Source organism: Mirounga leonina, unplaced genomic scaffold (genome assembly GCF_011800145.1).
Source record: "Mirounga leonina isolate KUSES-001 unplaced genomic scaffold, KU_Mleo_1.0 Mir_94, whole genome shotgun sequence".
In the NCBI taxonomy this organism is placed as follows: Eukaryota; Metazoa; Chordata; class Mammalia; order Carnivora; family Phocidae; genus Mirounga; species Mirounga leonina.
In genome coordinates, this window is record NW_023270855.1 from 24,247,732 (window position 1) to 24,271,382 (window position 23,651).

At 39.5% G+C, this 23,651-nt stretch overlaps 1 protein-coding gene across 1 annotated transcript in view; it reads right to left on the bottom strand.

Moving 5' to 3' along the window:
* The window catches only part of TAFA1 (TAFA chemokine like family member 1), a 511,119-nt gene extending 490,520 nt beyond the window's left edge, over positions 1–20,599 (bottom strand). The window contains exons 1-2 of the mRNA XM_034997249.1: positions 20,578–20,599; positions 20,099–20,219 (exon numbers count right to left, since the gene is read on the bottom strand). Of these exons, the coding sequence (XP_034853140.1) occupies positions 20,099–20,216 (118 nt within the window). The 5' untranslated portion in view covers positions 20,217–20,219; positions 20,578–20,599. The remainder of the gene's footprint in view (positions 1–20,098; positions 20,220–20,577) is intronic.
* Between the last annotated feature and the right edge of the window lie 3,052 nt (positions 20,600–23,651).

The window sequence follows — 23,651 nt, forward strand, 5'->3', positions numbered from 1 at the left end:
GGGACTCCAGGATCATGACCTGAGCCGAAGGCAGTCGCTTAACCAACTGAGCCACCCAGGCGCCCGAGACCAGCCCATCTTAAGCATTAACTTCTCCAAGCTAACACACTCCTGACTTGCTGACCTAAGGCCCTTGATGTGAAACTGAACTAATTTACTTTCTTTGAGGTTTGTAGACCACTGGCCTTGAGGAGTGAAGGACCAGAACTTTCCCAGGCCACCGAGGCCAGCAAGTTCTGTTGGGAGCGGCCTCGGCTTTCTTATTAGCCCAGCAATTTTTTCAGCAAAATGTTTTTCTTTCTTTTAGGTCATACAAATGATTTCACTGACCTCCCTTTGTGTATCTACAGAACTTGCCCTCCTTCACAGGAAGAACGCAGTCCTCCTGCACATCAGGAAACAAGAGCCAGACCCCCTGGCACAAGCCTGGAGCCCTGCGGTAATGTCTGGAGCTGACACCATTGGGTCTGCATGGGACCAAAACATGCTGCAGGCCACCGCACTCCCTTTGCTGATAAGCTGCCCCAAGCCCCTTTAAAAACCACTGGGCCAGGCAGAAACCTCAGAGTCGGCTTTTGGACAAGAGTCCTCCTCCCAAAGTTGCCAGCCTCCCGAATAAAGCTCAAACTCCTTTCCAGTCAAAACTCGTCTCTTGATTGATGATGATCTTTCTGGTGACGGGCAGCTGAACTTGGATTGGGTAACACCGCCATAGCTTTCTGTAATAATCCACCTCAGGGAAACAGTGGCTGGGCCCAGGAACAGCCGTGGAGGTGGTGAGAAGTGGTTGGAGTCTAGATATATTCTGAAGTTAGGAGAAATCATTTTGCTGATAGATTAAGTGTGAGATCTGGAGAAAGGGAGTTGAGAGCGAGTCCAAGATTTTTCATGTGAAGAACAGAAGGAAGGAATTGCTATGAACTGTGATCAACAAAACTATGAAAGGAAGAGGTTTGGGGACAGGGGCAGATCAGTTTTATAATTAAAAGAATTTTACCTAGGCCAGAGAACATGTCCCAAGTTCAGCATGCCCCAAATCAATATGGTGGTAAGATTCAACCAGTGAATCAACAACCATTTGGCAGGAGGTATTTTGAGGCAAATAAAGTCTCTGATGACAGCTTGGTCTGGATGATTGCTAAAATAATTTCCAATTCCTAAGTTACTTAAGTATGATACTAACATATTTTAACAATGTATGAGGGAGTGTGTGTGTGTGTGTGTGTATGTGCAAATGTGGCAAAGAGATCATCTAGAAAGTCCTTGAAAATCTTGACAAAATGATTGCCTCGGCCTTATTCTACTTTCAAGAAGTGGGAAGTCAGACACTGAAGCCACGTTTCACAAAACTAACCCTGCTATGTGACTGTTGTCTTACTGAACCACCCATGGGAAAGCAACACTTGTTCATGACATTTGTGACAGATAAAGTGTTGATGACCCAAGGTAGTCTTCCTATTTCTTTCCTTTCTCTAGGTTCACAATAGCGGATTAGAGCTTTCTCTTCCCAACAACACAGACTTTTTTTTTTTTTTTTAGCTAATAAGGAGAAACCCTGTACCTTAAAAAACAGCTCTCAGGAAACCTAACTCGCCCTAAAATGTTTCTTCAGCAGAGGTCACTGTAGGTTATGAGAACGGTTTATTAAAAGAAAGGGGAGAGGAATAATATTACTCTACTCCCAGGGTTTGAAAATAAGTCATTTAGCACCTAGAACTGCAATATTCCTTGCTATCACTTTTTCTTAGCTTCATTAATTTTTCTTCTTCCAAAGTCAGCATCCACCCTTATAAGCCTTTGTCTTTTGCTGTCATAAAAGCATTTATATGCATTAATCCTTGACAAATGGGTGCATTTGATCCATAACTGATTTCTCTGCCTGACAACTAGAAACAGATATGTACTAAAATGAAAATAAGAATAGAAAATACCGAGTATAATGTAAAAATATCACCTACTTACTCCATATGCCCTATAAAAGTTTCATCTGAAGAAAACAACAGCCTCCCAGAGAGTGTAGTAGTGAAAGCTTTGACCTTTTATTCACAGGAGACCATTCCTAACAGTGAAAAATCAGTTCACAGATTAGATTCATATAAACGAGAGGGTGGAGGGAGGGAAGGAGAGAAGGAGCAAGCAAGAGCCTTAGGTGTTTGCTGGGAGGAAAGAGACTCAGCGGAAGAAAAGGTCAGGACCTCCCAGTGTCTCAAAGGTTTGCTTCACATTCACTCAGCTGTGGAGCTGGGCCTGGTAAATCCCACTTATTCAAAAGTCGGCTAGGTGTGAACAAACAAAACTGGATGCTTGGTGTTGGTGTCACACTGTGTTTTGATTTGATTTTTTTGGACTCATTAACTGAATTATCCTCTTGTTTTTAGACAGAGAGAATGAACTTTCTGGAGACTTCTCCAAATACTAAAAAAAGCTAAGATATCTAAATAGCTGAGAATAGAAGAGTACTATACCAAAGAAAATATCATTTCCTAACCACTAAGGCATTTTTTTTGGTTGTCATGAATGCTCTACATCCCATATCGCCCACTATTGGCCTTCTGGGCTCATGAAGGAACCCCTTTTGTGGCCCCTTGCCATTGGGTTGAGCCCTATGACCAGGGCTGGCCGATGAGTTCTGAGCAGAATGACATGAATCACTTTCAGGCTAAAGAGTTTATTTGCTGATCTTACCTCCCAAACTCTCTTTTTTTCTGCCATGATAACAGTACTATTTCAAATAGATGCTGCTCTTAATTCTGGGTTGAAGATAACACGGAACACAGCTTCTAGCCAACCTCAGGGAGTCAGACATATGAGTCAGACATAAACTTTGCTGAAATATATAAGACTGCCTTGAGCAATTGAGATTTGGAGCTGATTGGTTACCAGAGTATCACCTGGCCTAATCTGAGGGGCATTTATTTCCATCTTAGTACTGTCCATCACAATGAAAACAATACTGGCAGAAGCAAAGAATTTCAGTAGTGTAGTCATTAAGAGCTTGGGATCTGGAATCAGATTACCCCAGTTCAAATCCTGGCTTCACACTTATTACCTGCACACTTTGGGCAAGTTATTTACATTCTCTGAATGTTGTTTCCCTCATCGGTGGAAAAAAGAGAACAAGAATAGCTACCTTACAGTGGTAAGTGTAAAGATTAATGAAATAATATGGAATTCTTAGCACAATGCCAAGAACATAGTGACTACTAAATAAAAATCTATATTTAATGTATATACACATCAGACACAATTAAGAAGTTAATTTTTAAGGCTAAATTATATTTTTTTCTTCCAAAGTCAGTTTTGACTCTGTCTCCTGCTGTCTTCAAAATATTTACATGCATTAATCCATGACAAAGGAGTGCCATTTCCCTGATATTGTGATCTTCCTCAGATTATGTATCTGTCTTCATAATGCTGTTATCTTTGCCTCAAATTCTTGGCGGCCAAAACTCCATCCCTAATTCTTGGTACAGTTCTTCCTTTTTCTTCTGGTCTCATTGGAAGCACTTTTTTTTCACCAAAGCCTTGACCCAGATCTTAGACTCTTCCCACCATCAAACGACTCCTCCAAGGAAAGAGCGGGAGGTGAACAGATGGTCTTGGAACCCCTCAGGCAACATAGTAAAAGGATCGGGATGTCTCCCTTCGTTGGATCCCTAGTGCACTTACTGGACACTGGGTTTAAGATTATCAATACTATGTGAAGCTTTCCCTCCAAATGTTCTATTAGAATGACAACTCTCTTTAATTAGCATTTTTATACTGCTTTCTGATGATGAATAATACCATACCCAGAAGAAAAAACTTTACACCAGATCTTATTCACACAAATAAGTACATCAATAGAGCTTTCTGCTTACAATAATAATAAACTACCCTTACTTGTTTTCAACAATTTAATTAAATACAATTAACTCTAGTTTGTTTTGGCAACCTATTAATGTCACAATTGAATATAAATAGACTCACGAAAAGATTAAAATTAATAAATCCTTTACACTATTGTAAAATTACCTCAATGCTGTGCTTGCCAGAAATACTTAGCAGCGGTTTTGAAGTATGTTAATGAGGACAGTAAAAAAGAGATAATAAAGTTTTATCAAATAACTGAGCAAGGCTTCTGTGAGGCTTTGACCTCTTCAGAAGAGAGCGCTCGCCTGTTGGGTATAGTTCTTAAGAGACTCTGAAACACTAATTGCTAATTTACCATCATTTTACGGTATCTTTAATCCATGTCTCTAACTGTATAAGATCTTCACTCATGCTAACTTGAAATCCCTAGTGTCTTAAAACAAGAAAGTAATCATGGCATTTCATTTTTGTTGTTGTTGTTGTTTGGTTTGTTTGTTAAGTCTCAAAATATTAGACCCTGTGATACTTAGGCAATTCTTAAAACACAAAGATATATTTTGTATTCATAGTAGAAAATACAGGGTACACATACGAGTACACATAAATGGCACCCTCGGATGAAGCCTGTGAACATTTAGGTACTAATGTGCTTATCAGTATATACCATGTAGTCAGTGGGCCCTGTGATAAAGAGTGCATAGGTTATTGTAAGAACACAGTTAATGGAAAGAAAAAAACACCTGAGGAAATATAGATAAATACTATCAGATTTCAGTTGACCAATGGCTCTTTTAAGATAAGGATATAATCCATTCTGAGAATCACAGAGCACCAAAGCTGACTTTTGGACTATTTCCTGTTAATGAGTTATTGGCCAGATGTTTAATTAATTACCCAAACTTCACCATTATTTGGCATCACACAGACTCTACTAAACTTACTGATTACAGCACCTTCATCAGTAATTACATGTGAAAATGCTTTTGGAAGGAAGGATGCTCTAAGTAGTGAATCTAAGTACTGACTTAGAACCTATGGCTACCCATTACATAGAGATTAGCCATAAAAGCTAATATCCAAAATCTATAAAGAATTTGTCAAATTCAACACCCAAAGAACAAATAACCCAGTCAAGAAATGGGCAGAAGACATGAACAGATATTTCTCCAAAGAAGACATACAAATGGGCAACAGACACATGAAAAAATGCTCAACATCACTCAGCATCAGGGAAATACAAATTTCATTCTGACACTGATCAGAATGGCTAAATTTAACAAGTCAGGAAACAACAAATGTTGGCGAGGATGCAGAGAAAGGGGAACCCTCTTACACTGCTGGTGGGAATGCAAGTTGGTACAGCCACTCTGGAAAACAGTATGGAAGTTCCCAAAAAGTTGAAAATAGAGCTAACCTATGATCCAGCAATTGCACTACTAGGTATTTACCCAAAAGATACAAATGTAGTGATCCAAAGGGGCACCTGCACCCCGATGTTTATAGCAGCAATGTCCATACTAGCCAAACTATGGAAGGAGCCCAGATGTCCACCGACAGATGAATGGATAAAGAAGATGTGGTGTGTGTATGTGTGTGTGTGTGTGCATATATATATATGCAACTGAATATTACTCAGCCATCAAAAAATGGAATCTTACCATTTGCAAGGATGTGGATGGATCTAGAGGGTATTATGCTAAGTGAAATAAGTCAGAGAAAGACAATTATCATATGATTTCACTCATACGTGGAATTTAAGAAACAAAACAGAGGATCATAGGGGAAGGGAGGGGATAAATAAAATAAGATGAAATCAGAGAGAGAGATAAACCATAAGAGACTCTTAACTATAGGAAACAAACTGAAGGATGCTGGAGGGGAGTTGGGTGGGAGGAAGGGGTAACTGGGTGATGGGCATTAAAGAGGGCATGTGTTGTAAGGAGCGCTGGGTGTTATATACAACTGATGAATCACTGAACTTTATCTCTGAAACTAATAATGCACTATATGTTATTTAATTGAATTTAAATAAAATTCAATTCAATTAAAAAAATCTATATCTTTAACCTGTGCTAAGTACTTGGATTTTATTAACGGAAGACTCAGGTGTGGTCATAAAACGAATAAATAAATTCAAGTTGTAAAATTTCTTTTTTTTAAAGATTTTATTTATTTACTTGAGAGCAAGTGAGCAAGCGAGAAAGAAACAAAGCATGAGCAGGGGGAGGGGCAGAGGGAGAGGGAGAAGCAGACTCCCTGCTGAGCTGGGAGCCCGATGTGGGAACTTGATCCCAGGACCCTGGGATCATGACCTGAGCCGAAGGCAGACCCTTAACCGACTGAGCCACCCAGGTGCCCTCAAGTTGTAACACTTCTATATGCATTTTTTTTTATACACTAAAATATTATGGATGTATGTGTTAGTATCAGGCACTTTCTCCACCATCTTTGCTTTGACATTCATATGGTTACATAACACTATGAGATACCATATGCCAGATACCTATTGCCTGGCAGGTGTAGAACAGGCATCTCTAGTCTTTATGCAAACCTGCCAAGTGGGGATTTTATAAACATGGATCCCCATTTTATGGGTGCAGCAGAGAGCTACACTAATTTGCCCACATTTAGAGCTAATAGTGTAACAACAATAGAGGTGAGATGCAATCCCCTGGTTTACCTTATATACCAAGATGCTCCTATTTCTATAGGTTCCTTGAACCAAGAGTAGCTGGGGCAAAGAGGGTGAAATCAGGTAAAACACCCACAAGCATGTGAACTCTATCCAATTCTCAAAGATGTATGTAGATGCTACGCTTACCCTGAGTTGAAGGGTATTTATCCTGTTGCGGGGACCTTTCCATGTACTCATACGTGTTAACTTACTTAATTATTTAAATCATTATTTTTAAATGAAGAACATGGCCCACCTTGAGAGGTGAATTAAATTACGTATAAAAACATATAAAAACCCTTAACGGGCAGTATGTTTCATCTCAAAATTAAGCAGATAATTCCATATAAGGAACTTTGCACAATATATGACACAATAGATGCTGAATAATTATTGTTTTGGGGTGTTGTAGTTGTTTCTGAAATCATCTCTATCTCCTTTAACAACTCAATGATTGAAGTGTTGTACCTGGAAGGACTCAGAGGTTGAATCTGGGTTGATTAGCCATGTCTGCAGTGGTATAACCATAGAAAGAGTGGGCTATGAATCAGGAATTTGCCATCACTAGCCAAAGGGATATTTTTGGAAAACACAGATTTATTTTGATGCTGAGAGGAATTTAAAAGGGAGACTTCAGATAGGATTCTATAAGCAATTTCTACCTACCATGTTACTAGGCCATGGGTCTAGCAAGTTTAATGTGAAAGACAGCAAATTCCATATTTTAGCAAAAAGACACTACTGCAAATGATCAAACCACTTACTAGAAAGGTCAGCCCACTTTACAATATTCTAGATAATTTATAAAGTCTCAATATGATAAATGCCAAAAAAAGTTTATCAAAAATTAAATTGCAGTTAGGAAGAATTCTTTTCCAGTGTGAATGATTTATAACTGATTTGAAGTAAAACAGAAAATCTACACTAAGACTGAGTCTAATAAATGTAGATTTATCCTATGTTGTTGCTTTGTCGTGTGGAGCACAAAAAAAGGGTCTCTAAAATCTAAAAAAAAAAAAAAATTACAAGGAAACTGTAAAAAAATACTTGAAAATGAGGTGCTGTTATCCCAATAAGACAAGAAAGCATGTTTTCAGCAAGGCCTATTGCACAGCAAAATTAAGAACAAAGCATTACTCAGCCAGTCACAAGACTCAAAATTATTGCATGATATAGCCAAGCTAAATGCCCAAGACACGGTTGCCTGCTAATACAGAACAATGCCCCTCAGCACAGAAATTTGTTCTGTAATTTATTTTTTTTAACGATTTTATTTATTTGTCAAACAGAGAGAGAGAGCAAGAGCACAAACATGGAGAGTGGCAGGCAGGGGGAGGAGCAGGCTCCCCGCTGAGCAAGGAGCCCGATACAGGACTCGATCCCAGGACCCTGGGATCATGACCAGCTGCCCAACCAACTGAGCCACCCAGGCATCCTTGTTTTGCAGTTTAAACTAACCAGGACTAGCTTGCTGATGTTCCTAAGTGCTAAAGTAGTAGCTGGTTGTGATGGCAAGAGTGCCAGAGTGGGAGTCAATGCCAAACCTAGGCTTTCCTTTCAGCTTTGTTACTATTATCCACAATTTTCCAGTGTTTTGTACAATGGAGATGACAGCGCCACCCATGTAGGGTGGTGGTATAGATCATATGCCATATTATAAGAATCAGCCCTTATTAGGGCCTACCCACAGCTGACACTCAGGAAACTGAGCTGGAAAAATTCGAAGGCTGGAAAAATTCTCAATTTGCCCTCCCAAGCTAGATGACTTTGAACAAATCAATTAACTTGTTCTTTTTTTTAAAAGATATTTTTTTTATTGGCAAAAGGGAAAGATGTTCTACCTCACGAGTTTATTATGAGGATTCAATGAAACATCAAATGTGTAGGGTCCTTCCTTCCTTCCTTCCTTCCTTCCTTCATTCAGCAGGTATTTGTTTGGCCCTCACCATGTGGCAGACTCTCTGTGAGGCATTGTGAGACTGCTGGGCTCCCTATCCTTTCCGAGCTGACAATCTAGCAGGGAAAGCAGGGTTGAACCAGCAATTGGAATAAAGTGGCGTCAGTATCTTTAGTGTGGAAGCATAGTTCTCTGCACCTAGTAAGTGACTGATAAACATTTGTCGAATAACAAATATTAAATTTGTTGTATGTTAAAAATAAAAATGATTGTCCTCAGGCTTTGATTTAGAGATATGAGGTTTTCTCTAATATAATAGCCAGACTTTTAAAATCAACAGTAGTGGGCGCCTGGGTGGCTCAGTTGGTTAAGCGACTGCCTTCGGCTCAGGTCATGATCCTGGAGTCCCTGGATCGAGTCCCACATCAGGCTCCCTGCTCAGCAGGGAGTCTGCTTCTCCCTCTGACCCTCCTCCCTCTCATGCTCTCTGTCTCTCATTGTCTCTCTCTCAAATAAATAAATAAAAATCTTTAAAAAAAATAAAAAATAAAATAAAATCAACAGTAGTAACATGTTTTGTCTTTTATTACACAAAGGTAACAACAATTCAAAGTTGTGAAAGGCCTTATGGGACACCAAGAATTTGGCCAGAGTACAGTTGCTGGATTTTTGTTAATTAACTGACTTGCTTTCCACAGAGGCTTTAACTGTAGGTATTGGGACTCTTTCCTTCCATCTTACCTAGCCCTACACCTGTGACCATGAGTGTACATTGATAAGGCAGCCCGTAGATTAAAAAACGGTAACAAAGAAAAAAATAAATCTTGCCTCCCCTTTAAGTGGAATAATATCAAGTTTCTCCAACAGGCAAAAGGCCAATGGCCATCCAAGTTACCAGCCCACCATATCTCTACTACCTGCCTCTAAGTTCATGTGTTTTGTTCCCCTTGGTTGAAGCTGTCACCCTCCATCCTCTCCTGCTAGCTGACTTCCTCACCAACATTCAAAGCTCAACACAAAATCATCCCCCTTCATGAGGGCTTCCCAAATCCTCTCTGCTCAGTGTAAGTGGCTTCATGTGTTATGATCACAGAGCACCGTGTTTGGTTAGAGCTCGTATCAGAAGCCACTCTGATTCTTAAGACACAGAAATACAGAAGAATGGAAAAAGGAACAAAAACTTCCAGAGGAAATAAAAAGAGAGTTGTATAACTCTCACAAGTGGACAGCAGAATTGTCTAATGCTACACTGTTGTAAACAGTAGTTACAGCAAGACACGCGGCTATTTAAATTTTGATTCAATTGCAATAGGTTCATTTTTCTTATTTTTCAATGAAATGTTTTATGGCGTGCCTTTTTTTTTTTTTTTTTGGATAAGAAACAGATTCTGGAGATGGTCAGTCAATTAACCCACAAGGGAGTTGGTCAAAGACTTCCAACTTGCACGCCAATGTCAGTCAATTGATGGGCGGGGCCTGGAGAGGGACTGAGAAAGATTCTGAAATCACATCCTGGCTCTGCGGTAACAACCACGGTGCATGATTACCTGGGCCTGTGATAGATGGAGGACTGGAGATTGGCAGCTTGTGTGCCATAAATCTGCTCTTACTTCCAAAAAATTCTGGGAGTAGCTGTCAAAAATGTTGCCCTACAAATGTTCACCCAGTGACCTAGTTTCTCAAGCACATGTCTAGTACCTGGCCTCTTGCATTTTCATCAGATAAAGAGATATAAGAAGCTACAAAAACAATTCACCTAATAAGACCTCGTCCGAGAAGCTTCCAAACAACACCTTCTCCTGTCTTATATCTTATTTTATTTCGAGGGGAAAAAATGGTTTTACTTTTATTTTTTGCCATGCCACGTATTTTTTAATTCAGAGTTATATGTAGGGCTGGTCTCTTGTTACAATTTCTTCATAAGAGTGGTATTCAAACTTTGCTGTCTATAGCACACCAAGGAGGTGAAATACCCAATTCCTATCTGTTTCCACTTCCCAGTGGAAAAATACTCAGCTAATAAATACTTGGAAAGACACATTTATGAATCACTAATTATTTTTATAAAATAAGAGGAGCCTATTAACATGTTCATGTATTATAAAATGATGCCCTATGGATATAAAAATAAACCAAATATGTTATGTACCTTGAGAATTCTGTTGCATATGTTCACAAGCAGTATATAAACAATGTCACCATGTAAGTGTCACCATAGAAATAAGTTTGAGAGTGATTACATATACATGTTTTCCAATGTGGATATAGGTAAATCATTTCTGAAACACAATTCAGGAATGTCTTAAAGTCTATTCCTTGGTGAATCTAAAGCAAACATATGCAAATATGCATTATTACAGGCTATAGGGTTAATGAAACAGCCCACAGCAAACTTAATTGATAATGATGAAACTAAACCAACACTAATTTATAATTAAAAAGCAAAGACCACAGCCATTCAAAATCACTAACAACTCAAACAACACTCAAGATACACTGGTAACAAATTATCCCTCCCAAAATTGCATGAATTCTAATTATTTGCATGCAGGCATCTTGCAATGTTTCCAAGAGCTGGCAGCCAGTTTTCTAAATAGAATACTGAATTAGGGAAGCTCAGTAAACCTTAGTTACATGTCATTCTAATAGAAGATAATTCAGTTGGTGTACTAATAAGTAGACTGTATTCATATACAAAATAAATGCACACGAAATCTGAAAAGAACAAGAACAGAAAAAAAAAAACCAATGTTGAGTTTCAAGATAAATGTATAACCCACTAGTGGACTGCAGACTAGATTTTGAGAACTTTAATAAAGCATTAAATTAAGGGTTTTATACAGGCAACATTACGCTGTCTGATGCTTTCCTCTGCTTCATTACATTTATAGTTTACTCTTTCTGCCAAACTTTAATCTAAAGGAAAATTAATTTATTTTTACCTAAGATTCAAATGAGACCTCTGTTCAGGCCACTGGCTTCTTTATATAAATGCTCTTTGTTTATCAGCCTCCCATTAGTAGCTCCATTTACAGTTAGTAGCTTGTAGACAAAATAGCCAGAGACTCAGCACTTTAGCATTTGGGGCATAAGTCAGGACGGGACAAAACCACAGGCATAATTTTAAAACAAGCCAAGACAGATGTGCATAAAAATTCCCCACTTTTAGCCGCACTGCCTTCACCTCTACTTTGCTTGCATAAAAGGATTTGATAAATTCATTAAAAATCAAAAAATGTTGGAGCTGGAGATAATCTTGCCTGAGGTCACACACTAATAGCCCGCAGGTGGGATAGAGCCATGAGTCAAGTTTTGTTTGGCCCACTTGACATTTAAAAGATAAGGAAATTACACATAAACTTCTTAAGTGTCCTGCTTGCCTTGAACCATGGGATGATCTGGTCACATTGAGCCTATCTCAGGCTTAGCTAAGGATGTGATGTGCCCTCTCAATGCACACATGCTCTTCAGCTGCTACAGTTATCCTCAGGCTGGTCCAGTTATCTTTGTTAACTGGCTGGTGCACGAAGGTATTTGCCAGGTCCATCTATGACGGACAAGAATATACTTTGCGGAATGCATAGATGGCCTCTTTGGAGCTTCTGTACACAATATGAAAACCACTGCTTCCTTCTACCCTCTTACTGGAGACTTGCAATTGACAATTGACGTGAGATCCTGAATGCTCCAGGGTCCTACCCCTACTGTGGTGCTCCTTCCTCATTACCATTCGATATAAAAAAGGCTTCATGTGGTACTTTCCTGCCAGTATTTGCATTTTTAAAGGATGTAAAGTTCTTGCCCAGTTATGAGAAAATATTTATTGAATACTTACACAGCATTCATGCAGTGGGAAGTATGACCTAGTGGCCTGCTGACCCGAATCTAAGATGTATTATCAATTTCAAGAGCATTGAAGTGCTTTTTCCTCTTACTGTGCCATAGCTCATCTAAACCTGGAAGCTGACATTCTGTATTCATTTCAAAGCCTATGACTCAATCTATCCATCCTTCATCCACATGAGGGGGAAACAAAAAAATCCTTTGGGTACATGCAGACTCATTTAGCTCCCATCTATTTTGGGGTGACACGGAAGCATGCCTAAAAGAGAAGTTCTAGTAAGGGCATAGTAAAGATAAATATAGGTAATCACATCAGCAGAACAATGACCTTGGCTGAGGATGTAGGTCTTCCTCCCTCCTAGATTCAGGGTGAGGTTTGGTTTGACTCCTTCCGCGTGGAGGAAGAATCCGCTTAATGAATAGCGACATCACTCAGCGTTATCTATCCATCTTCGGAGAGAAAATCGCTGATTATATCAATTCTCTTTTCTTTCTCTGGGCCTTTATTATATAAAGATGGGGAAGGAGAAAGAAATAGTAGGCCAAAAGGATTCCCTAAGTGCTTTCAGGACATTAACTTTACAGAATCTAATTAGTTTACACAAATGGTTAACAAAATCATTCATTTTCTTTTTATCCCAAAGAAAGGAAAAATTGCTGTCTGTTCTTATTTCTCCCTGCTACAAAGGTGAAGTGAGTTTTTCTCTTGATACCAAAAAATTTGAAAGCAGAAGGCCTTTTCCTATTTGCTAAGAGAAGTTTCTCTTCAGTCCCTTAAGACCACGCTTACAGTATTTTCTAAATTTATAGGAAAAAAACTCATGCTGTGACTGAAAACCTTAGGGATTTAAGTTTTTACTACATTTGTAAGCATATTCTTTGGGTTATTTTGGTTAATGGAACTGCTGTCAAATAGAGTAAAAAACTACACAAAGATATTGCACAAATACACACATACACACATACATATGTATGTTATACTGACAATTTAATATTTATACCTCTCTCCATTTGTGGTATCCCTAAATTATAAAGACGCACACAGATACATATGCATCCATACATACACATGCACCCCCACACAAGCAGTAATAAATGAGGGAGAGTTAAAGGTTTTACCAGAACATTCATTCCTTAAGAATGTAACAAATATTTTTTCAGCACCTATTATATGTCAAGTTCCTTACTAAAAGTGAGATATAAGAAGATGGATAGCACAGTGGCTCACACTTCTCAATGCATGTGATAAGAATAGGCACTTTAGATATTGCCCAAATTAAAAAAAAATGTTTAGATAATTTTAGTTAAACACAATCAGGTTTCCTATCTGCAAATCTTTCCAGAACTTGTATACACTTACATGTACTGCAAATCTCCAAAAGGAGAACATACCAGACAATGAGTACGTCCCCAACACTTAATAGCTTTTTTCCAAGCAGCATCTTGAGGGTACGGTATTTTCTGAACTGGAAAATACTGGCCTAGACACTTCATTGGATTAAGGCTCTTTAAAGGAAAAGGGCCTCATGACACTTTCCTACCTAATCGTCCTTCTTTTTCCTTAACCTGAGAACACTGTTTGATACATTTCTAATTTTACCATAAAACTACAGCTAATATTTTAAGTTTTTTATTAAAAAGTAATATATACCCATATTTAAAAAAATCTTAAAAACACATAATTGGGGCACCTGGGTGGCTCATTCGGTTAACCAGCAGGCTCTTGGTTTTGGCTCAGGTCCTGGTCCCGGTATTGAGCCCCACTTAGCTCCTGGCTTCCCACTGAGCAGAGTCTGCTCCAGGATTCTCTCCCTCTGCCCCTCCTCTGTTCTCTCTTTCTCTTTCTCTCTCTCAAATAAATAAATGAATCTTAAAAAAATTAAAAATAAAAAAAATAAAAACCACATCATTATAGGAAATAAAAAGTCCAAGTCATTCTAGTTCTACCACCAGGTTTAACTGATGCCATGTATAGAATGTTTATAGCCTTTCTGACATCTTTTTATGCCTGTGTTAATATTTTTTTCCAAAATTATTTTGAAACTGCATATTCTGTTCGTTTTTGTTTTTGTTTTTTTCCCTCAGCAGTGTATCATAGGCATCTTTCCTTAAGAGTACATATAAGCACATCTCATTCTTTGCAGTGGTTACATTGAATCCCGTTGTATGGTATACAACGATTTATAGTACCAAGCTCTTTTTGCTCTAGCTAAAACCCCCCTCTAATTATTTGCCATTAAATCAACTAGACCTTTACATACATTTTTTCACACCTGTCCAATCATTTTCTTAGGCTAAGCATCTCGAAATGGAATTGTGTAGGATTTGCACATTTTACATTTTGGGAGATGCTGCCAAATTGTTTTCAAAAAATGTTGCACGAATTTACATACTCAAGCTTTGAGATTTTCACACAGTTTAAAACTGGAAGAGTTTTTCAAAAAGTTCAAGTAGTCGTCTTAAATGAACTTTAAGAAATTACCAATTGAAGGCTAAGGTTCATTTGTGCCACTTCTATATGTTTTCAGTGTGACATAAGATCTATTCTCCTTAACTATGACGAACTGAGGCCATAGGCTTGAGCTCACATAAGTAACAGTATTTATATAGCATTGTAATAATTCTCTTATAAATTCAGGGGATTGACAGGAAATATTTATTTGCATCTCTACTTGGTTTTGATACTTTGAGGTCTTATCAAATGTCCATAGCTGCACTCTGACTCTGGGACAAGGTCAATAACATCAATCAGATGATCAATGGATTATCACTAGCACCAGCTTACACCAAATAACAACCTGTCTGCTCTAATCCTTAGGTCAATTCACTACACTTGGCAATTCAGTACTGGTAAGAATTCTTAAAAAGCCAATATGCAACCACTGTTGTTCTGACGATATCTTTCATACTACAGTTCTAAAACAATACTTTATTGTAATGTGCCTTGGTATTCTAATGCGTATTCCTTAAGCAGTTTTCAATAATATTGAATACTAAGGTAAAGATAAGTATAAGATATACAAGAATGCTTTTTAATATTTTAACAAAAAAAATCACACTTTTAAATGAATGGTGATGTTCACTATGTAATAATTAAGTCATAAATGAATACCTCCCTCTAAATACATAGTTTGCTTAATATAGTTTTAAATCAGGCCAAGTATAAGTTACATAGACAATTCTATTCGGAGTAATCTTTCCATATATCATTTCCATACACACCTGTCAATACAATAGCAGCGACTCAAGAATAAATGATTCATTAGACACTTATAACTTCTTGTCTCATGTAATTTATCTTTATAATTTTAAATTACTAAAGAATCCCAAGGATCTTTTCTTACTCAAGTATTTTGCAATGATCCATATTTTATTAAGTTTCAAGAATAACCCCCCCCACACACACATACCCACACACTTGAAATTAAGTAACTATTAAAATTAGTGTCATAATTCATATATCCATAAGGGGGAAGAACTAATTCTAAAGTAGAAAGTTACATCCAGCAAACCATTCATCCTTTTTCACCTGTTACACACCTGATGCTTATAAAGAGTTGAAGCTGTCTGTTTTAATTTCTTGAAACAAGGGAACATACCACTTTTGGGTTTTCATTGTTCAGTCTGTCTTTTTTAAATTATGTGTCCCCTTCCAGCTTTACTATTTATATATATAAAAGGCACGAGTATTCTTCAAATTGTTGTGGTAATTTCCTACATTGTTCCCAAAATAAAAACTTGATTTAGCCAAATATTAAATTATTGAAATTACAAATCTGTTAATCTATGGCACATTTTACTCATTTGTGTAATTTTAAAGTTCACTTCCATTTGATTGACTATTTTAATCCTTCTTAACTAGTAAGTGAAAATAATGGTGCATTCCTAATACCATAAATATGAAAAATAGAAAGTACTTAGGGACTACAGGGGAATCTATTAAAATCAGTCTGTTTTCTGGTTAACATATTCTCATTCTGTTTGTGTACTAAGCCACTGCATTGAGAAGACAGATCTCAAATTCACGGCCTCACAAAGACATTGTCCTGATTTCATGTTTTGACAGCAGAAATTGGCCCAGATCTCTAACCATTTCCCCTACAGGACCCTGGCTGGCTGGTGCCATCCAGGTGCGGCAGAGTCTGATGAGGGGAACATCGCGTCAAATTCCACTCATTTGTCAGTGTAGTGGATTATTTCTTGAGAGACTGAAATTGGCTGCTTGGGATGGGAACACCATCAATCTTACTGTGTAGGGGATGGCAAAGCTGCCCGTAAAAGGCTGGCAAGAGGGGGGCCAGCCGTTCCTAAGCAGGTAAGGAGGCAGCTGTGAAGCCTTCACTCTCCCCCCATTCGGGGCTCTGAGGGAAAGATTTGTCATTTTTCACATTTCCCGGGTACTTGGTATGCATGCAGTGTCCGCTTGTTCCTGCTTTATGGAAGAGGCGATTTTTCAAGCTTAGGCAAATGTGGCAAAGCTCAGGGTCTGCCTGGTGTCTCATTTTTTCTCATCATGTCACTTGTTTTAACTGATTTGAGAAAATGAGATTATGTTTTTCCTTTTTGCTCATTTATCCTGCTATTTATTTATTTATTTGCTCATTTAGGGGTGGATTGTCACAGATAACTGGCCCTGATTTCTCTCTTGTTTTCATACACATTTCATTAGTGTCCCTGAAGATTTAAGACCCACAAAGGGAAACATCACAACTCTCATCAAAAAAAGCATACATTTACTCTTAAAATCAAAACAGATTGTATTAAAGGAGATTGCATTTCTGACTGAAATAAGCTAGAATATTGCTGTGTCCAAGATCTATCGTTTTAATCTTTGCAGCTATTCTTGAAAACCCAAGAAAGTTGAATAAACCTATTACATAGAACCATTGGACTTTCAGTTTGATATCATTTTAATCTTTCTGCACCTAGAAAGGAGTATATATAGTTTCTTAATTTCATCAATGAATCGGTAATGGATCTCAAATGTATAAGCGCTTGGGGCTGAAATTGGGTTCGGTGCTACAGTTTCTTGGGATATCTGACATACAGATCGACCATGCATTGGTGATAATAAGCAATTTCTAGCAGTAGACGTTGGAGAAAACAAATACTGAATTCAATTTTAGTCAGAACTTAACGACATGTTTCTGAGCTTGAAATTATAATATTTTGATAACAAGCCCCATAAATATTTGAGTTTACTTAATACAAATATCATAACCATAACCCCCGACCAAAAAAACTCCTGTATTAACTGATTAACAGAGATAGTCTAAGTAAAAACTCACTGCAAAGTGTACTCTATTTCACAACTATACACATCGAGCGTAAAAGACAGGCAGCGGTTGGTGATATATTCTAGCCAGGTACCTCATAGTTTTAAAAAAAAACAAACACGAGATTAAAACAAGGTTTTGTCCTATGTGGATTGTTAGCTGTGTGAACAGCAAAACTTTACTCATTTAGCACCTCTAACATGTACTTTTGTAGTCTATTAAGAGAAGTCAGAGTTATTGATATTTATGAGGAACTTCACAGTTTACAAAGCACTGTCACAAAAAATTATTTTACTTACACCCCCACAATATCTTTAAATGGGGAATTGGGCCCAGAGAAGAAAAGTGACTTTCCTAAGGTCAGACACTTCAGGTTAAGTAACACAGATGAGTGCTGGTCCTGAGTGCTGCCATTGCCACCGGCCAGCCCTCACCAAGTTCAGCCAAGGCCACCTTTCAGAAGGGGTTTGAGTCCGTGCAATGACATAACTTGGAAGTTTTCACAAGTTATGGGAAACGGCTCACACCCCTCAAAGAGGCTACTCGGCGTGATTATTCTGTGCCCTGGGAGATACATCCCCTCCTTGGGAAACAGGCCAGGGAGGTGACATCAGACCTACCCGACTTCCAATGGCAGTTACTGGCTGTGTGGTCTCACACGAGTCACCCGATCCCTCAGAACTTCAGTCTCCTGGCAACAGAAGGATTGGGGGCGGTGCGCGTGGTGTGAGGGGTAGGGGCGATTACACCTACTTGTATACGGATTAAGACGACGTGAGCGTGCCGGAAACCCTCACAATAGTTATTTTTGTTACGAATTCTTACTGTTAAGTATGACAATGAATGCAAATTTCCCGCGTTATTTGTATGACTGTAACAAATCAGACATTTTTGCCTGAACCGATTGGTAATTAACTGACTGGAGGTAAACCGCAGACTCCAAAACCCACGTTTGTTCTTCCTCCACCTCGGCACCGAAGCCTCAGAGTCTGGGGGTACCCGCTCCGCTCGGGGCTGAGCACGCCCGAGGCAGAAATAGAAGCGCGCGGCAGGGGCGGCGGAGCGGTTTCCAAGCCCACCGGCAGGGGCACCAGCGCCCCCCTCGCCTTCCCTCCGCAACCCAGGGCGTGGGGAGTGAGGGTGGCTGGGGCCCTGACGCAGCCCCGGGCTGAGGCCGCCCCGACGCCCCCTCCCGCGCCCACCCCCTCCCCCACCCCAGTCCTGGGGGGGTGGCCCGGGCTCCTGCAGAGAACCGGCTCGCGCGCTCCCCCGCAGCTGGGTGCGGGCGCGCGGCAGGACCCGGGCTGCACCCTTGCTCTTTCCGTCCAGCCTGCAGCCTGGAGGCAGAGCCCGGGGAGGCAGAGCCCGGGGAGGCAGCACGCAGCGCCCCGGGAGGTGTTGCTGGACGATTGTGCCGAAGAGCCCAGGACTGGCGCCCAGGCCGATTGCGGAGCCAGAGAAAGGCAAAGGCGTGGACGCTGGACCGCGCAGCTGGAGCCAGCCGAACGGATGGGAGGAGGCCAGGAAAGAATTTGGAGAGGGGATGGAGGGCGGGGAGCACTTCCGACTTGGAGACCTGGAGCTTGGCCGCGCAACTAGTCCCCTGGGCCCGGACTTGGCGATGGGGGAGGAGGGCTTAGGTGGAGGGCGGAGTAAAGGAGTGCAAAGGTTGACACTAAACAGAATGTGGAAGGAAATCTTTTCAGAGAACGGGCGAGGGTAAGGACAATCGAGCTGGGGGGCAGTAATGAGAAAGGCAAAGAAGGAGAAAAAAAAAAAAAAAAATCCAGACGGAAAAGTGAGGCCATGGAAGGGTAAGAAATATACTTTAAACGAAAAGACGAAGAAAGCAAAATGCGTCCGGAAATCAAAATTCAATATAGGGGGGAAAATCAGGCTAAAGGGAACTTGTTCCTGAAAGTGCCAAGAAAGAGAGAAAAATACCACCGTTAAAAACTGGAAGAACAGAAAGTGAAGGAAGGGAGAAAGAGGAGACAAATTAAAGCAGACAAGAAATAGTAAGTTATTTTTAAATTTCTTTTTCATTAACGAACTACTTCCAAAGTTAATTTCGGCACTAACATATCCACAAAATTCTTAGCCACGCACACACCGAGATTATAGTATCTACACTAGATAGGATATCCCAGCAGTATACATACCCATTATTTTATTGGTTGCAAAGATCATATTTTGCCTCTCTAAGAAATCAAGTCTTGCAAGTTATCCCACCTTCTGCAGAGTATTTTGATATTGGCCAGAGTATCCAAAAACCAAGGACTTCACTTTTTTAAGGTGTGAGGAAGGGGTAGGGAGACTCTTAGAGAAAACCGTGTGTTTTGTTTTGTTTTTTCCTGAGAAATTCATAGAAACACCTCTAGGGCATTTTAGTATCCCCCTCACCTTTCCCCAAAGCATCCAGCCAACAATATGTGTCTTGGAATTCAGAGGCAAGCTGCCCGCACTATATAGTGCTTTCTGTCCTTTACAGTCAACCATCTGTTAAGGTGACAGCAGTGAGACTGGAGGCTGCCGAGGAGCCAGCTCCCGACTTACCTGGTCTGTGCAGGTGGTGCTGCTGGAAAGTGTGCTGAAGAGATCCATGGCATAGGAGCACTGCACAAGCACTTATCCACAAATACAGGACCCAGGACATCGCAGAGACCATTGCCATTCTCTAAAAAGAACATGAGACAGCAAGGATTACCCCCAGCTTCAAGCCCCCAGCTCAGTCAGTGCCACTGATGAGAGAAGGAGGGTCTCAGACGTCATGTCCCCTTTGCTACTTTGCTGGCTGAAATTAATAACCCAGCAGAGGTCATACCATGAAGTGGGACTTAGGGAAGGCCTTCCCCAAGAGATCGTGAATTCTTTTTGAAATTCTGCAAAGCCAAACGCCAAGGACTGCCAGACACATAAATAAATTAAAGTTTGTGACTATCAGGCAGTTTGAAGCACAATATCCTGACTTTACATCCTGTTTTTTACAGTGATCTTTAAACTATAGTTATTCCAGGCATTGAAAAGCTGCATACTCCTGTTCATTCTAACTTCATTGTAAGTCTGACATAAGCCTGAAAGGAAAGAGTGGATTCTTTTTTTTTTTTTTTTAATTCTACCGTCATGAATTTTTAATCATTCTGCTGTCTTCTAAACCAAGTAATCATTTCTCAGAGGCATGTTGTAATCTCCTGATAGAACTGGTCTTTTTTGGCTGGACTTAAAATCAGACGGAATTGTCTTCAGCCAGAATGAGTTTCAGAGGCAAGATCTATGCTTCTATCCTAGCGTAAGCCATAATTTACAATACTGCTTTGCCTCCTAAGAGGCAATTGTGGCATTTGTTGTATAGTGTTGATGAATATGCATACACAGGTGGTGTATGTATTTATGGATGAACATATACCTTTTCTCAGGTGCTGAAACTTTGACAGTCTTATCTGCACCTATAAGGATCTTAGGAGCTACAGAGGCTCAACTGCGCTACATATTGTCCAATTTCTCAAACAACACCTTATGCTGCATTTCATATTGCCAAATTAATCAAACTTGAAGCATCGTCCTTACTCAGCCAGTGATACGGAAGCAGTTTCTATACAAGAATCCAGTTAAGTGTATTCTTTTCTCTTAGAGAGAGCTTTGGAACCCAGATTGTTCCTTTTAAAAATTTTTCCACTGTCAAATTATACACTACAAGTATTTCAACTATACATTTAAATCTGCTAGTGACCTCCCAGTGTGGTTTCTTTATTCGTGGAAATTGGCACTCTTTCAAAAACTGTGATGTTCAGAAAGCAGAAATATACATCGTGTGTGTGTGTGTGTATAAAGATATAATACAAGATAATTTATGGGCTTTAGGAGAGAGATGCAGTCTTTAAAAGGGGTTTAGGACTATAATAGACAAATGGTGACAACTATAATTAAGTGCAAAGTAGGAAAACATTATTTTCAACAGCATGGTGCCTTTCATGCCTCACTCTGTGATTCAGATGGACCATTCACTTTATAATTAGTTTCACTGCCCACTGTTTACTTTTGTACACAACAGATTTATCCTCACTGTCTTCAGAACTATCAGTATAACATAGATGCATTCTCTTCAGTAGAGATAAATAGCAACACCCCTTCTATGAATCTTGAAATGAATGCATTTAGGGGCCTTTTCAAAATACGCTGCAAATTATAGAAAGACAAAATAGAGGTGACTGTGGCATGCATTGACTAGTTGTGAATTTCAGTTAAAAATGCACTAGAAATTCATCTAAACTTTCAAAAAGCCTACCACAATCAAAACTTAACAGTTTTTCAATGACTCTGCTTTCTCTTGCTCATTTCTTCACCCCTGTAGCTTTTAGCACTTAAAAAGATTACTGTGACTTCACATTTGCAGTATTTTCCTTCTTCTTCCTTTTTTTATTTAACTTTCTTTAATTCTCAGCATCACTTCCGAGGTTCCTGCATATCACTCTCATTGCTCACTCTCCTACCAAGAGGTTGTCTCTATGTTAATAGGTGTTTTCCACCAAATAATGCATCCAGCCTTACATAGTTCTCTAGATATGACTGAATAGGTTACAAATCTGCTTTCTGAATCTTAAATCCTTAAAGAGGCTTCTTACCTGAAAAATCCAGCCAAGAGCAGAGTACTCTATTAGTGTTCATTGGAAAGCTCTAACACTTTCTAAAATCCATCTGTGCACAATTGGAGATTTTTTTTAAAAGAGCTTCCCAATAATCTTCTTTATCAGGATTAAAAAAATGTGTTTTTCTCTTCCAATGCTATTTCCACAGTAAAGAAGACATCGGGTTCATTCAGACTGTATTGTCAGAAAAGGAGCCAAGGTTTGAGGGGTGGAAACCTTGTCATTTTCACCTTTAAATCATCTCCTCGCGTCACCTCTGCCTGATGAGACCTTTGAAGTGATCCTGATGAGAATCAGTTTACAGTTAATGATGGACCATCCCCAGTCCCGTGCATTCGGGGCAGAGTAAGGCAGCAAAATGTAGGAGCAGGGCTGCTATACGGTGCTGTAAGTAGCAGTAGTCTGTTTCAATACATCCCTCCTCTGTGAAGTATCACATGTCTTAAAGTGACATTACCCTCTATTACAGCTACAGTGAATTGTAATGCCTGCCCACTAACTCTTCAGCTACTCAAGCAGCACTTTAACACTATACTGTCTGGCATGTTATGTTAGAGCTTTCACTGATACCGTTCATTTGCCAAAAGAGTAAAGAGGGAAGGAGAAACAAAAGAAAAAAACATTCTGCAAAATATTAATAGTGTTAATGGGTGTTAGGCTTCTTAACAGTAAATGCAAAAGTGAACTACAGGCCATTTCTTACCTCTTCATGTTCTTTGACCCAGTACGTTAACCAAAAATATTGTCAGGTTTATACAAATTTAAGTCTGTCGATTGTTTTGGCAGCTAAATCTGGGAATATGGCATACTTGGAATACAATATAGATGCTTATATGCATAAGCCCAATAAAAACCTTCTGAGGTTTTTGAACATGTTTAATAAATAGAAACATGTCATTTTCAGCATCGAAGATTGGGTTTTGACAAAGAAATATGCTCAAAGCATTTTTTAAAAAATCTCCCTCTCCCTCCAATAACATGCTGGGGGGAAGAGGAAACCCTCAGAAACTGAACATTTTGTTTCTAGTACTATGGTTCGGACACTCTCTTCTTCGGAAATAAAGTGATTGTATCCAAACGTTAACGATGCACGTAAGGTGACCTAGTTTTCACTTATAGACTGCATGAGCAGAAATTCTCATTCAGTTATTTCATGAATTGCTTATAAAGCACCTACTATGTGCTAGATGCTTGGGGACAAGGCAGAGAACAAGGTCGATGTGATCCCCACTGTCATAGGTCTAGTCTTTCATAATTTTTTCAAAATCAAGGTGGTTCTCATGATTTTCCCCCCTCACAAACCTTTTGAAATGCCTCAGAATACCCCTGCCTTGCACGGGTGTTATAAAGAAGGGTCGAAGGGGCGCCTGGGTGTCTCAGTGGGTTGAGCCTCTGGCTCTTGGGGTAGGCTCAGGTAATGATCTCATGGGTGGTGGGATCCAGCCCCATGTCAGACTCCACAC